This window comes from Pseudophryne corroboree, chromosome 5 (genome assembly GCF_028390025.1).
Source record: "Pseudophryne corroboree isolate aPseCor3 chromosome 5, aPseCor3.hap2, whole genome shotgun sequence".
NCBI classification, from domain to species: domain Eukaryota; kingdom Metazoa; phylum Chordata; class Amphibia; order Anura; family Myobatrachidae; genus Pseudophryne; species Pseudophryne corroboree.
In genome coordinates, this window is record NC_086448.1 from 378,456,495 (window position 1) to 378,473,860 (window position 17,366).

General features: G+C 46.0%; 1 protein-coding gene across 2 annotated transcripts in view; it reads left to right on the top strand.

The window, feature by feature from the left end:
* The first annotated feature begins 641 nt into the window (after positions 1 to 641).
* Positions 642 to 17,366, top strand: part of TNS3 (tensin 3) — a 1,058,399-nt gene continuing 1,041,674 nt past the window's right edge. For both annotated transcript variants that reach the window (XM_063922694.1, XM_063922695.1), the window contains exon 1: positions 642 to 864. In XM_063922694.1, the coding sequence (XP_063778764.1) occupies positions 772 to 864 (93 nt within the window). In that variant the 5' untranslated portion in view covers positions 642 to 771. The remainder of the gene's footprint in view (positions 865 to 17,366) is intronic.

Consider the following 17,366-nt stretch of genomic DNA (forward strand, 5'->3'; position numbering starts at 1 on the left):
TGTGACATCACGCAGCCGCCGCGGCCTTGCCCCCTCATCGGTCCGGCCACACCTGCGCTCCCCCTAAACGGCGGCTTAACACCGCCGTCCAGCCCCCTCCCGCCTAGCGACTGCCTCTGTCTTAGAGGCGATTGCTAGGGTACGACGGCTGCCATTCGCCGGCGCACTGCGGCGCATGCGCAGTTCTGACCCAATCGCTACGCTGCGACAAACTGCAGCGAGCGATTGGGTCAGAATGACCCCCATGGTTTTGCTCAACTGCTAACAAATTTGCTGCTGCGATCAACTCTGAAGTACCCCCATAATGCTGTATTCTGTAAATAACTTTAAAAAAATGTTTTTATTTTTATGTATTTTATTTTAGTTCTAGTTCATTTTATTCCTTGGTTTGTTTGGATCATGTGACATAAGAGACCTATGGGCAGGATACAATAAGACAGACTACATGCACTACAACAGGGATAAGGCTCTGTGCAGCACATATTCCCTGTATGGATGTGCAGCTATGTGTTGGAAACGCATGTTGACATCTGAAATGCCAAGTTGAGTCTCCTGGGTCAGGGAGCCAGCCAATCCCTAGACAGGAAGGATTAGAAGGCTGGTGGGTGTGGAGGAGAAGGGGGTGTGAGTTGACATCACTTTGTTAGCTTGCATAAGGTGAATGCACATCCAGCACACAAGACTTAGAATGGATAAGATAATTTCGGTGAAAGTTGGATTTTGCAGCCTTGTGTAAAACTATTTTGTTCAAATTGTAAATCCCAGGACAACATGAGAGGAGACTATTTTTCCTGCTGCCGTAAGAAGAATAACAAAAAACAAGCTGAGGGTGCCTTGCATTTGCTGGAGCAGAAAACTCAAAAGGTATTTCAAGATTCGTTGCTTAATTGTACTAGACTGGTGCACATTTCAGTAAGCTGGAAGCCTGATTTTTTTTTTTTTTTTTTATAGCAAGTTCCATCCTTTATGTAAATATACAGTATTTCAGGTACTGCTGCATTGCTACTGTTGAAGAGTATGTTTTGCCAGAGTTGCTTTAAACCATCACCTACTGTACTACATGTATGAATTGTAGCATAAATACAGAAAGGTAGTGACCAAATATATTTAAAGACTCTTTACTGTGTTTTTCCTCTCTCTTTAATATACAGTAATACTACACGTTAGCATATTAATACAGCTACTTGCACTGCTATCTTCAAGGGACATAATTTTCTGAGTTTATAAAAGGCTAAAGTATATTATTAATGCATTGTTCTGAATTTAATTGTATGTAATATGATTTCTTTCAGAGCCTGATATTTTATAGAAACCTTGAGAATATGCTTTAATTTCACGTCAGTAGCATCGTGTATTCGTGCTCAGTGCAAAGGGCGATATGTAATTGCTCTATACTCATTTTAAGTACAAATTTAAAGAACAATCAGTTGGAGGTAGAACGTACTATACTGGTTTCATTTGCAGAATTTGTAAATAATAAGTAACAATATAATGAGAACAATAATATTCTTTTCACATAAGGCTATATATTTTTGTCTCTAAATTTGAATTTAAACCAGTCTTCCTTACTAGTAATGAATACAATTTTGTAATAGTATTTAATTACACAAAGCTTATTGTATGAACTTTCAAAGACATGGTTATTTTATCTTTTGGGTGTAACATTAGATTAACATATTATGACAGATCCCAGTTTTTTTTCTTCATCATATCATTGTGTCCAGTATCCAAAATCAAATGTTTTGATTGTTAGACTCTTCCCTATTTGTGTACTGTTAGTATCAATATTGCTATTTATGCTTAATTCCTTCCCCATATTCTTTAGCAGGCAATAGTAAAATGTTATTCATATAAACTCCTGTGGCTGTTACAATACAAGCGAACTTTACTGTTGTATATGACGCATTTTGTATTTATGGAACATGTAATATCTGTGACTTTGAAGACCAAGTGTGACATTTCTTAAGCTTAAAGGGATTGTCCACTTTTGAAGATCCCTGCCTTAACAGAGATGTACCCTGGAAAATTGGAGCTTCCAGAGTCCCCTCTGCTACCTGAATCATTAGACTGACTCAAAACTATGTGTTACTTAATCCATGCACAACGCCATTACAGGGCTAAGGGTATATTACTGTACCCTTGTAATCCCATCAATTCAGGAAGCATGAGCAGGCTGTGGTGCAATCCAAGACCTTACTTCAGTTAACAGGGAAGATTCACATATATCGAGCAGAGCTTATCCAAAAGTGAGTAGCTAGTTTGAACGTTTTAGGAGCCACCTATATGCAGACACAAACGTTACCATGACTAAAAAAAATATATATATATTGATTATTAAACACCTTTTTTTATCAGGAGCGGAAAAACCTTCAGTGCAGTCAGTGTTCCTTAGGCTTTCCATAGTTCTGATTCAGTAAACTGGAACAGAAGTTAGAACTGCTCAGTCTACTCTATCTCATGACTTCCTTTAGACCTGCATATGCACTACAATTCCTCTAGCAGCAGTTGTCACCAATCATGATAATCCACCTTCAGGACTTTTTGGAAAGTTTTGATTCCTCATAGCATAACATAGACATGGTCAAGATGAATGCTTTCATGTCATTCATTCAAAAGGACCCACTGATGTCACTAATCTTGTGGTATTTTAAGCTTTGGGACAAATGTACTAAGTCTTGGAGAGTGATAAAGTGGTGAGAGATAATGTTTCTGAGATGAGCGGGTTCGGTTTCTCTGAATCCGAACCCGCCCGAACTTCATGTTTTTTTACACGGGTCCGAGCGACTCGGATCTTCCCGCCTTGCTCGGTTAACCCGAGCGCGCCCGAACGTCATCATCACGCTGTCGGATTCTCGCGAGGCTCGGATTCTATCGCGAGACTCGGATTCTATATAAGGAGCCGCGCGTCGCGGCCATTTTCACACGTGCATTGAGATTGATAGGGAGAGGACGTGGCTGGCGTCCTCTCCGTTTAGAAATTAAAATAGATAGGAGAGTGAGAGTGAGACACTTCATTTACTTACTGGAGCTTAGGAGGAGTTATACTAGTGACTGATGACCAGTGACCTGACCACCAGTGCAGTTTTATAATTTATTATTATTTAATAATCCGTTCTGTTCTTGTTCTCTGCCTGAAAAAAACGATACACAGTGACTCAGTCACACTCACATACCATATCTGTGCTCAGCCCAGTGTGCTGCATCATCTATGTATAATATCTGACTGTGCTCACACAGCTTAATTGTGGGGGAGACTGGGGAGCAGTTATAGGTTATAGCAGGAGCCAGGAGTACATATTAAACAGTGCACACTTTTGCTGCCAGAGTGCCACTGCCAGTGTGACTGACCACTGACCACTGTGACCAGTGACCTGACCACACTGACCACCAGTATAGTATATTGTGATTGAATGTCTGCCTGAAAAAGTACACTCGTCGTGTGACTTGTGTGGTGTTTTTTTATTCTATAAAAATTAAAAAACTCATTCTGCTGACAGACAGTGTCCACTCCAGCAGGTCCGTCATTATATAATATATACCTGTCCGGCTGCAGTAGTGATATATATATATTTTTTATATCATTATTTATCATCCAGTCTACTAGCAGCAGACACAGTACGGTAGTTCACGGCTGTAGCTACCTCTGTGTCGGCACTCGGCAGTCCATCCATAATTGTATACCACCTACCCGTGGTTTTTTTTTTCTTTCTTCTTTATACATACTACATCTCATTATCATCCAGTCTATATTAGCAGCAGACACAGTACAGTACGGTAGTCCACGGCTGTAGCTACCTCTGTGTCGGCACTCGGCAGTCCATCCATAATTGTATACCACCTACCCGTGGTTTTTTTTTTCTTTCTTCTTTATACATACATACTACATCTCATTATCATCCAGTCTATATTAGCAGCAGACACAGTACAGTATGGTAGTCCATGGCTGTAGCTACCTCTGTGTCGGCACTCGGCAGTCCATCCATAATTGTATACCACCTACCCGTGGTTTTTTTTTTCTTTCTTCTTTATACATACTACATCTCATTATCATCCAGTCTATATTAGCAGCAGACACAGTACAGTACGGTAGTCCACGGCTGTAGCTACCTCTGTGTCGGCACTCGGCAGTCCATCCATAATTGTATACCACCTACCCGTGGTTTTTTTTTCTTTCTTCTTTATACATACTACATCTCATTATCAACCAGTCTATATTAGCAGCAGACACAGTACAGTACGGTAGTCCACGGCTGTAGCTACCTCTGTGTCGGCACTCGGCAGTCCATCCATAATTGTATACCACCTACCCGTGTTTTTTTTTTTCTTTCTTCTTTATACATACTACATCTCATTATCATCCAGTCTATATTAGCAGCAGACACAGTACAGTACGGTAGTCCACGGCTGTAGCTACCTCTGTGTCGGCACTCGGCAGTCCATCCATAATTGTATACCACCTACCCGTGGATTTTTTTTTCTTTCTTCTTTATACATACTACATCTCATTATCATCCAGTCTATATTAGCAGCAGACACAGTACAGTACGGTAGTCCACGGCTGTAGCTACCTCTGTGTCGGCACTCGGCAGTCCATCCATAATTGTATACCACCTACCCGTGGTTTTTTTTTTCTTTCTTCTTTATACATACTACATCTCATTATCATCCAGTCTATATTAGCAGCAGACACAGTACAGTACGGTAGTCCACGGCTGTAGCTACCTCTGTGTCGGCACTCGGCAGTCCATCCATAATTGTATACCACCTACCCGTGGTTTTTTTTTTCTTTCTTCTTTATACATACTACATCTCATTATCAACCAGTCTATATTAGCAGCAGACACAGTACGGTAGTTCACGGCTGTAGCTACCTCTGTGTCGGCACTCGGCAGTCCATCCATAATTGTATACCACCTACCCGTGGTTTTTTTTTTCTTTCTTCTTTATACATACATACTACATCTCATTATCATCCAGTCTATATTAGCAGCAGACACAGTACAGTACGGTAGTCCACGGCTGTAGCTACCTCTGTGTCGGCACTCGGCAGTCCATCCATAATTGTATACCACCTACCCGTGTTTTTTTTTTTCTTTCTTCTTTATACATACTACATCTCATTATCATCCAGTCTATATTAGCAGCAGACACAGTACAGTACGGTAGTCCACGGCTGTAGCTACCTCTGTGTCGGCACTCGGCAGTCCATCCATAATTGTATACCACCTACCCGTGTTTTTTTTTTCTTTCTTCTTTATACATACTACATCTCATTATCAACCAGTCTATATTAGCAGCAGACACAGTACGGTAGTTCACGGCTGTAGCTACCTCTGTGTCGGCACTCGGCAGTCCATCCATAATTGTATACCACCTACCCGTGGTTTTTTTTTCTTTCTTCTTTATACATACATACTACATCTCATTATCATCCAGTCTATATTAGCAGCAGACACAGTACAGTACGGTAGTCCATGGCTGTAGCTACCTCTGTGTCGGCACTCGGCAGTCCATCCATAATTGTATACCACCTACCCGTGGTTTTTTTTTTCTTTCTCCTTTATACATACTACATCTCATTATCATCCAGTCTATATTAGCAGCAGACACAGTACAGTACGGTAGTCCACGGCTGTAGCTACCTCTGTGTCGGCACTCGGCACTCGGCAGTCCATCCATAATTGTATACCACCTACCCGTGGTTTTTTTTTTCTTTCTTCTTTATACATACTACATCTCATTATCAACCAGTCTATATTAGCAGCAGACACAGTACAGTACGGTAGTCCACGGCTGTAGCTACCTCTGTGTCGGCACTCGGCAGTCCATCCATAATTGTATACCACCTACCCGTGTTTTTTTTTTTCTTTCTTCTTTATACATACTACATCTCATTATCATCCAGTCTATATTAGCAGCAGACACAGTACAGTACGGTAGTCCACGGCTGTAGCTACCTCTGTGTCGGCACTCGGCAGTCCATCCATAATTGTATACCACCTACCCGTGTTTTTTTTTTTTTTCTTCTTTATACATACTACATCTCATTATCATCCAGTCTATATTAGCAGCAGACACAGTACAGTACGGTAGTCCACGGCTGTAGCTACCTCTGTGTCGGCACTCGGCAGTCCATCCATAATTGTATACCACCTACCCATGGTTTTTTTTTTCTTTCTTCTTTATACATACTACATCTCATTATCATCCAGTCTATATTAGCAGCAGACACAGTACAGTACGGTAGTCCACGGCTGTAGCTACCTCTGTGTCGGCACTCGGCAGTCCATCCATAATTGTATACCACCTACCCGTGGTTTTTTTTTTCTTTCTTCTTTATACATACTACATCTCATTATCAACCAGTCTATATTAGCAGCAGACACAGTACGGTAGTTCACGGCTGTAGCTACCTCTGTGTCGGCACTCGGCAGTCCATCCATAATTGTATACCACCTACCCGTGGTTTTTTTTTTCTTTCTTCTTTATACATACATACTACATCTCATTATCATCCAGTCTATATTAGCAGCAGACACAGTACAGTACGGTAGTCCACGGCTGTAGCTACCTCTGTGTCGGCACTCGGCAGTCCATCCATAATTGTATACCACCTACCCGTGTTTTTTTTTTTCTTTCTTCTTTATACATACTACATCTCATTATCATCCAGTCTATATTAGCAGCAGACACAGTACAGTACGGTAGTCCACGGCTGTAGCTACCTCTGTGTCGGCACTCGGCAGTCCATCCATAATTGTATACCACCTACCCGTGGTTTTTTTTTTCTTTCTCTAACGTCCTAGTGGATGCTGGGGACTCCGTCAGGACCATGGGGAATAGCGGCTCCGCAGGAGACAGGGCACAAAAGCAAGCTTTTAGGATCACATGGTGTGTACTGGCTCCTCCCCCTATGACCCTCCTCCAAGCCTCAGTTAGGTTTTTGTGCCCGGCCGAGAAGGGTGCAATCTAGGTGGCTCTCTTAAAGAGTTGCTTAGAAAAAGTTTTTAGGTTCTTTATTTTCAGTGAGTCCTGCTGGCAACAGGCTCACTGCATCGAGGGACTTAGGGGAGAGATTTTCAACTCACCTGCGTGCAGGATGGATTGGATTCTTAGGCTACTGGACATAGCTCCAGAGGGAGTCGGAACACAGGGCTCGCCCTGGGGTTCGTCCCGGAGCCGCGCCGCCGACCCCCCTTGCAGATGCTGAAGATGAAGAGGTCCGGAACCAGGCAGCAGAAGACTCTCAGTCTTCATCAGGTAGCGCACAGCACTGCAGCTGTGCGCCATTGTTGTCAGCACACTTCACACAGCGGTCACGGAGGGTGCAGGGCGCTGGGGGGGCGCCCTGGGCAGCAATGTATAATACCTGTATGGCGAAAAATACATCACATATAGCCCTTGAGGCTATATGGATGTATTTAACCCCTGCCAGATATCTAAAACTCCGGAGAAGAAGCCCGCCGAAAAGGGGGCGGGGCCTATTCTCCTCAGCACACAGCGCCATTTTCCCTCACAGAAAGGCTGGTGGGAAGGCTCCCATGATCTCCCCTGCACTGCACTACAGAAACAGGGTTAAAACAGAGAGGGGGGGCACTGATTTGGCGATATGTATATATATTAAAATGCTATAAAAGGAACACTTATATAAAGGTTGTCCCTGGATAATTATAGCGTTTTGGTGTGTGCTGGCAAACTCTCCCTCTGTCTCCCCAAAGGGCTAGTGGGTCCTGTCCTCTATCAGAGCATTCCCTATGTGTGTGCTGTATGTCGGTACGTGTGTGTCGACATGTATGAGGAAAATATTGGTGAGGAGGCGGAGAAAATTGCCTGTAATGGTGATGTCACTCTCTAGGGAGTCGACACCGGAATGGATGGCTTATTTATGGAAATTACGTGACAATGTCAACACGCTGCAAGCCGGTTGACGACATGAGAGGGCCGGCGAACAAATTAGTATCTGTCCAGGCGTCTCAAACACCGTCAGGGGCTGTAAAATGCCCATTTACCTCAGTCGGTCGACACAGACCCAGACACGGACACTGATTTCAGTGTCGACGGTGAAGAAACAAACGTATTTTCTTTTAGGGCCACACGTTAAGGGCAATGAAGGAGGTGTTACATATTTCTGATACTCCAAGTACCACAAAAAAGGGTATTATGTGTGAGGTGAAAAAAAAAAAACTACCTGTAGTTTTTCCTGAATCAGATAAATTAAATGAAGTGTGTGATGATGCGTGGGTTTCCCCCGATAGAAAATTATTGGCGGTATACCCTTTCCCGCCAGAAGTTAAGGCGCGGTGGGAAACACCCCTCAGGGTGGATAAGGCGCTCACACGCTTATCAGAACAAGTGGCGGTACCATCTACGGATAGGGCCGTACTTAAGGAGCCAGCTGATAGGAGGCTGAAAAATATCCTAAAAAGTATACACACACATGCTGGTGTTATACTGCGACCAGCGATCGCCTCAGCCTGGATGTGCAGAGCTGAGGTGGCTTGGTCGGATTCCCTGACTAAAAATATTGATACCTTTGACAGGGACAGTATTTTATTGACTATAGAGCATTTAAAGGATGCATTTCTATATATGCGAGATGCGCAGAGGGATATTTGCACTCTGGCATCAAGAGTAAATGCGATGTCCATATCTGCAAGAAGATGTTTATGGACACGACAGTGGTCAGGTGATGCAGATTCCAAACGGCACAAAGATGTATTGCCGTATAAAGGGGAGGAGTTATTTGGGGTCGGTCCATGGGACCTGGTGGCCAGGGCAACTGCTGGAAAATCCACCGTTTTTTACCCTAAGTCACATCTCTGCAGAAAAAGACACCGTCTTTTCAGCCTCAGTCCTTTCGTCCCTATAAGAGTCATATCTGCCCAGGGATAGAGGAAAGGGAAGAAGACTGCAGCAGGCAGCCCATTCCCAGGAACAGAAGCCCTCCACCGCTTCTACCAAGTTCTCAGCATGACGCTGGGACCGTACAGGACCCCTGGATCCTACAAGTAGTATCCAAGGGGTACAGATTGGAATGTCGAGAGGTTTCCCCCCTCGCAGGTTCCTGTAGTCTGCTGTACCAATGTCTCCCTCCGACAGGGAGGCAGTATTGAAAACAATTCACAAGCTGTATTCCCAGCAGGTGATAATAAAATTACCCCTCCGACAACAAGGAAAGGGGTATTACTCCACACTATATGGTGGTACTGAAGGCTAGGTGAGACCTATTCTAAATCTGAAAAATTTGAACACTTGCAAGGGTTCAAATCCAGATGGAGTCACTCAGAGCAGTGATAGCAAAGAACAAGGGGACTATATGGTGTCCCGGGACATCAGGGATGCTTACCTCCATGTCCCAAAATTTGCCTTTTCTCACCAAGGGTACCTCAGGTTCGTGGTACAGAACTGTCACTATCAGTTTCAAGACGATGCCGTTGGATTGTCCAAGGCACCCCGGGTCCTTACCAAGGTAATGACCGAAAGGAGGATTCGTCTTCAAAGAAAATGGACGACCTCCTGATAAGAACAAGGTCCAGAGAACAGTTGGAGGTCGGAGTAGCACTATCTCAAGTAGTTCTACGACAGCACGGGTGGATTCTAAATATTCCAAAACCGCAGTTGTTCCGACGACACGTCTGCTGGTCCTAGGGATGATTCTGGACACAGTCCAGGAAAAGGTGTTTCTCCCAGAGGAGAAAGCCAGGGAGTTATCCGAGCTAATCGGGATCCTCCTAAAACCAGGAAAAGTGTCAGTGCATCATTGCACAAGAGTCCTGGTAAAAATGGTGGCTTATTACGAAGCGCTTCCATTCGGCAGATTTCACGCAAGAACTCTTCAGTGGGATCTGCTGGACAAATGGTCCGGATCGCATCTTCAGATGCATCAGCGGATAACCCTATATCCAAGGACAAGGGTGCCTCTCCTGTGGTGATTACAGAGTGCTCATCTTCTAGAGGGCCGCAGATTCGGCATTCAGGATTGGATGCTGGTGACCACGGAGGCCAGCCTGAGAGGCTGGGGAGCAGTCACACAAGGAGTGTGATCAAGTCTGGAGAATTCTCTCCACATAAATATACTGGAGCTAAGAGCAAATTTATAATGCTCTAAGCTTAGCAAGACCTCTGCTTCAAGGTCAGCCGGTATTGATCCAGTGGGATAACATCACGGCAGTCGCCCACGTAAACAGAAAGGGCGGCACAAGAAGCAGGAGGGCAGTGGCAAAACTGCAAGGATTTTTCGCTAGGCGGAAAATCATGTGATAGCACTGTCAGCAGTGTTCATTCCGGGAGTGGACGACTGGGAAGCAGACTTCCTCAGCAGGCACGACCTCCACCCGGGAGAGTGGGAACTTCATCGGGAAGTTTTCCGCATGATTGTGAACCGTTGGGAAAGACCAAAGGTGGACATGATGGCGTCCCGCCCGAACAAAAAATGGGACAGGTATTGCGCCAGGTCACGAGACCTTCAGGCGATAGCTGTGGACGTCCTGGTAACACCGTGGGTGTAACAGTCGGTGTATGTGTTCCCTCCTCTGCTTCTCATAACCAAGGTATTGAGAATTATAAGACATAGAGGAGTAAGAACTATACTCGTGGCTCCGGATTGGCCAAGAGGGACTTGGTAACCGGAACTTCAAGAGATGCTCACAGAGGACTAATGGCTTCGGGAGCTAAGAAGGGATTTGCTTTCAGCAAGTACCATGTCTGTTCCAAGAGGAACCGTGGCATCGGCCTTTAAGAAAGGACCTGCTCCAGCAGGGACCTTGTCTGTTCCAAGACTTACCGCGACTGCGTTTGACGGCATGGCGGTTTGAACGCCGGATCCTAAGGGAAAAGGCATTCCGGAAGAGGTCATACCTACCCTGGTCAAAGCCAGGAAGGAGGTGACCGCACAACGTTATCACCACATGTGGTAAAAATATGTTGCGTGGGTGAGGCCAGGAAGGCCCCACGAAAAAATTTCAACTAGGTCGATTTCTGCACTTCCTGCAAACAGGAGTGTCTATGAGCCTCAAATTGGGGTCCATTAAGGTTCAAGTTTCGGCCCTATAGATTTTCTTCCAGAAAGAATTGGCTTCAGTTCCTGAAGTCCAGACGTTTGTCAAGGGAGTATTGCATATACAGCCCTTGTGTGCCTCCAGTGGCACCGTGGGATCATAACGTAGTGTTGGGATTCCTCAAATCATATTGGTTTGAACCACTCAAATCTGTGGATTTGAAATATCTCACATGGAAAGTGACCATGCTGTTGGCCCTGGCCTCGGCCAGGCGATTGTCAAAATTGGCGGCTTTGTCTTACAAAAGCCCATATTTGATTTTCCATTCGGACAGGGCAGAACTGCGGACTCGTCCCCAGTTTCTTCCTAAGGTGGTGTCAGCGTTTCACCTGAAACAACCTATTGTGGTGCCTGCGGCTACTAGGGACTTGGAGGACTCCAAGTTGCTAGACGTTGTCAGGGCCCTGAAAATATATATATATATATAATTCCAGGACGGCTGGAGTCAGAAAGTCTGACTTGCTGTTTATATTGTAGGCACCCAAAAAGCTGGGTGCTCCTGCTTCTAAGCAGACTATTGCTCGTTGGATTTGTAGTACAATTCAGCTTGCACATTCTGTGGCAGGCCTGCCACAGCCAAAATCTGTAAATGCCCATTCCACAAGGAAGGTGGGCTCATCTTGGGCGGCTGCCCGAGGGGTCTCGGCTTTACAACTTTGCCGAGCAGCTACTTGGTCAGGGGCAAACACGTTTGCAAAATTCTACAAATTTGATACCCTGGCTGAGGAGGACCTGGAGTTCTCTCGTTCGGTGCTGCAGAGTCATCCGCACTCTCCCGCCCGTTTGGGAGCTTTGGTATAATCCCCATGGTCCTGACGGAGTCCCCAGCATCCACTAGGACGTTAGAGAAAATAAGATTTTACTTACCGATAAATCTATTTCTCATAGTCCGTAGTGGATGCTGGGCGCCCATCCCAAGTGCGGATTGTCTGCATTACTTGTACATAGTTATTGTTACAAAAAATCGGGTTATTATTGTTGTGAGCCATCTTTTTTAGAGGCTACTTCATTGTTATCATACTGTTAACTGGGTTCAAATCACAAGTTGTACGGTGTGATTGGTGTGGCTGGTATGAGTCTTACCCGGGATTCAAGATCGTTCCTTATTGTGTACGCTCGTCCGGGCACAGTACCTAACTGAGGCTTGGAGGAGGGTCATAGGGGGAGGAGCCAGTACACACCATGTGATCATAAAAGCTTGCTTTTGTGCCCTGTCTCCTGCGGAGCCGCTATTCCCCATGGTCCTGACGGAGTCCCCAGCATCCACTACGGACTATGAGAAATAGATTTATCGGTAAGTAAAATCTTATTTTCTTCTTTATACATACTACATCTCATTATCATCCAGTCTATATTAGCAGCAGACACAGTACAGTACGGTAGTCCACGGCTGTAGCTACCTCTGTGTCGGCACTCGGCAGTCCATCCATAAGTATACTAGTATCCATCCATCTCCATTGTTTACCTGAGGTGCCTTTTAGTTGTGCCTATTAAAATATGGAGAACAAAAATGTTGAGGTTCCAAAATTAGGGAAAGATCAAGATCCACTTCCACCTCGTGCTGAAGCTGCTGCCACTAGTCATGGCCGAGACGATGAAATGCCAGCAACGTCGTCTGCCAAGGCCGATGCCCAATGTCATAGTACAGAGCATGTCAAATCCAAAACACCAAATATCAGTAAAAAAAGGACTCCAAAACCTAAAATAAAATTGTCGGAGGAGAAGCGTAAACTTGCCAATATGCCATTTACCACACGGAGTGGCAAGGAACGGCTGAGGCCCTGGCCTATGTTCATGGCTAGTGGTTCAGCTTCACATGAGGATGGAAGCACTCAGCCTCTCGCTAGAAAAATGAAAAGACTCAAGCTGGCAAAAGCACCGCAAAGAACTGTGCGTTCTTCGAAATCCCAAATCCACAAGGAGAGTCCAATTGTGTCGGTTGCGATGCCTGACCTTCCCAACACTGGACGTGAAGAGCATGCGCCTTCCACCATTTGCACGCCCCCTGCAAGTGCTGGAAGGAGCACCCGCAGTCCAGTTCCTGATAGTCAGATTGAAGATGTCAGTGTTGAAGTACACCAGGATGAGGAGGATATGGGTGTTGCTGGCGCTGGGGAGGAAATTGACCAGGAGGATTCTGATGGTGAGGTGGTTTGTTTAAGTCAGGCACCCGGGGAGACACCTGTTGTCCGTGGGAGGAATATGGCTGTTGACATGCCTGGTGAAAATACCAAAAAAATCAGCTCTTCAGTGTGGAGGTATTTCAACAGAAAAGCGGACAACAGGTGTCAAGCCGTGTGTTGCCTTTGTCAAGCTGTAATAAGTAGGGGTAAGGACGTTAACCACCTCGGAACATCCTCCCTTATACGTCACCTGCAGCGCATTCATAATAAGTCAGTGACAAGTTCAAAAACTTTGGGCGACAGCGGAAGCAGTCCACTGACCAGTAAATCCCTTCCTCTTGTAACCAAGCTCACGCAAACCACCCCACCAACTTCCTCAGTGTCAATTTCCTCCTTCCCCAGGAATGCCAATAGTCCTGCAGGCCATGTCACTGGCAATTCTGACGAGTCCTCTCCTGCCTGGGATTCCTCCGATGCATCCTTGCGTGTAACGCCTACTGCTGCTGGCGCTGCTGTTGTTGCTGCTGGGAGTCGATGGTCATCCCAGAGGGGAAGTCGTAAGCCCACTTGTACTACTTCCAGTAAGCAATTGACTGTCCAACAGTCCTTTGCGAGGAAGATGAAATATCACAGCAGTCATCCTGCTGCAAAGCGGATAACTGAGGCCTTGACAACTATGTTGGTGTTAGACGTGCGTCCGGTATCCGGCGTTAGTTCACAGGGAACTAGACAATTTATTGAGGCAGTGTGCCCCCGTTACCAAATACCATCTAGGTTCCACTTCTCTAGGCAGGCGATACCGAGAATGTACACGGACGTCAGAAAAAGACTCACCAGTGTCCTAAAAAATGCAGTTGTACCCAATGTCCACTTAACCACGGACATGTGGACAAGTGGAGCAGGGCAGGGTCAGGACTATATGACTGTGACAGCCCACTGGGTAGATGTATGGACTCCCGCCGCAAGAACAGCAGCGGCGGCACCAGTAGCAGCATCTCGCAAACGCCAACTCTTTCCTAGGCAGGCTACGCTTTGTATCACCGGTTTCCAGAATACGCACACAGCTGAAAACCTCTTACGGCAACTGAGGAAGATCATCGCGGAATGGCTTACCCCAATTGGACTCTCCTGTGGATTTGTGGCATCGGACAACGCCAGCAATATTGTGTGTGCATTAAATATGGGCAAATTCCAGCACGTCCCATGTTTTGCACATACCTTGAATTTGGTGGTGCAGAATTTTTTAAAAAACGACAGGGGCGTGCAAGAGATGCTGTCGGTGGCCAGAAGAATTGCGGGACACTTTCGGCGTACAGGCACCACGTACAGAAGACTGGAGCACCACCAAAAACTACTGAACCTGCCCTGCCATCATCTGAAGCAAGAAGTGGTAACGAGGTGGAATTCAACCCTCTATATGCTTCAGAGGTTGGAGGAGCAGCAAAAGGCCATTCAAGCCTATACAATTGAGCACGATATAGGAGGTGGAATGCACCTGTCTCAAGTGCAGTGGAGAATGATTTCAACGTTGTGCAAGGTTCTGATGCTCTTTGAACTTGCCACACGTGAAGTCAGTTCAGACACTGCCAGCCTGAGTCAGGTCATTCCCCTCATCAGGCTTTTGCAGAAGAAGCTGGAGACATTGAAGGAGGAGCTAACACGGAGCGATTCCGCTAGGCATGTGGGACTTGTGGATGGAGCCCTTAATTCGCTTAACAAGGATTCACGGGTGGTCAATCTGTTGAAATCAGAGCACTACATTTTGGCCACCGTGCTCGATCCTAGATTTAAAGCCTACCTTGGATCTCTCTTTCCGGCAGACACAAGTCTGCTGGGGTTGAAAGACCTGCTGGTGAGAAAATTGTCAAGTCAAGCGGAACGCGACCTGTCAACATCTCCTCCTTCACATTCTCCCGCAACTGGGGGTTCGAGGAAAAGGCTCAGAATTCCGAGCCCACCCGCTGGCGGTGATGCAGGGCAGTCTGGAGCGACTGCTGATGCTGACATCTGGTCCGGACTGAAGGACCTGACAACGATTACGGACATGTCGTCTACTGTCACTGCATATGATTCTCTCACCATTGAAAGAATGGTGGAGGATTATATGAGTGACCGCATCCAAGTAGGCACGTCACACAGTCCGTACTTATACTGGCAGGAAAAAGAGGCAATTTGGAGGCCCTTGCACAAACTGGCTTTATTCTACCTAAGTTGCCCTCCCACAAGTGTGTACTCCGAAAGAGTGTTTAGTGCCGCCGCTCACCTTGTCAGCAATCGGCGTACGAGGTTACATCCAGAAAATGTGGAGAAGATGATGTTCATTAAAATGAATTATAATCAATTCCTCCGTGGAGACATTGACCGGCAGCAATTGCCTCCACAAAGTACACAGGGAGCTGAGATGGTGGATTCCAGTGGGGACGAATTGATAATCTGTGAGGAGGGGGATGTACACGGTGATATATCGGAGGATGATGATGAGGTGGACATCTTGCCTCTGTAGAGCCAGTTTGTGCAAGGAGAGATTAATTGCTTCTTTTTTGGTGGGGGTCCAAACCAACCCGTCATTTCAGTCACAGTCGTGTGGCAGACCCTGTCACTGAAATGATGGGTTGGTTAAAGTGTGCATGTCCTGTTTATACAACATAAGGGTGGGTGGGAGGGCCCAAGGACAATTCCATCTTGCACCTCTTTTTTCTTTAATTTTTCTTTGCGTCATGTGCTGTTTGGGGAGGGTTTTTTGGAAGGGACATCCTGCGTGACACTGCAGTGCCACTCCTAGATGGGCCCGGTGTTTGTGTCGGCCACTAGGGTCGCTTATCTTACTCACACAGCTACCTCATTGCGCCTCTTTTTTTCTTTGCGTCATGTGCTGTTTGGGGAGGGTTTTTTGGAAGGGACATCCTGCGTGACACTGCAGTGCCACTCCTAGATGGGCCCGGTGTTTGTGTCGGCCACTAGGGTCGCTTATCTTACTCACACAGCTACCTCATTGCGCCTCTTTTTTTCTTTGCGTCATGTGCTGTTTGGGGAGGGTTTTTTGGAAGGGACATCCTGCGTGACACTGCAGTGACACTCCTAGATGGGCCCGGTGTTTGTGTCGGCCACTAGGGTCGCTTATCTTACTCACACAGCTACCTCATTGCGCCTCTTTTTTTCTTTGCGTCATGTGCTGTTTGGGGAGGGTTTTTTGGAAGGGACATCCTGCGTGACACTGCAGTGACACTCCTAGATGGGCCCGGTGTTTGTGTCGGCCACTAGGGTCGCTTATCTTACTCACACAGCTACCTCATTGCGCCTCTTTTTTTCTTTGCGTCATGTGCTGTTTGGGGAGGGTTTTTTGGAAGGGACATCCTGCGTGACACTGCAGTGACACTCCTAGATGGGCCCGGTGTTTGTGTCGGCCACTAGGGTCGCTTATCTTACTCACACAGCTACCTCATTGCGCCTCTTTTTTTCTTTGCGTCATGTGCTGTTTGGGGAGGGTTTTTTGGAAGGGACATCCTGCGTGACACTGCAGTGACACTCCTAGATGGGCCCGGTGTTTGTGTCGGCCACTAGGGTCGCTTATCTTACTCACACAGCTACCTCATTGCGCCTCTTTTTTTCTTTGCGTCATGTGCTGTTTGGGGAGGGTTTTTTGGAAGGGACATCCTGCGTGACACTGCAGTGCCACTCCTAGATGGGCCCGGTGTTTGTGTCGGCCACTAGGGTCGCTTAGCTTAGTCATCCAGCGACCTAGGTGCAAATTTTAGGACTAAAAATAATATTGTGAGGTGTGAGGTATTCAGAATAGACTGAAAATGAGTGTAAATTATGGTTTTTGAGGTTAATAATACTTTGGGATCAAAATGACCCCTAAATTCTATGATTTAAGCTGTTTTTTAGTGTTTTTTAAAAAAAAACACCCGAATCCAAAACACACCCGAATCCGACAAAAAAAATTCGGTGAGGTTTTGCCAAAACGCGGTCGAACCCAAAACACGGCCGCGGAACCGAACCCAAAACCAAAACACAAAACCCGAAAAATTTCCGGCGCTCATCTCTAATTTACAGCTTTAGACATCATAGATGTAACTCTGCTTCCAGACAGGATGTAGTTCTGTGACACATGCATAGAATAGCTACAAACTGCTGATTATTTGGGGTAACTGAACTAATTGTGTAATAGTTGCTAAGGGACGAA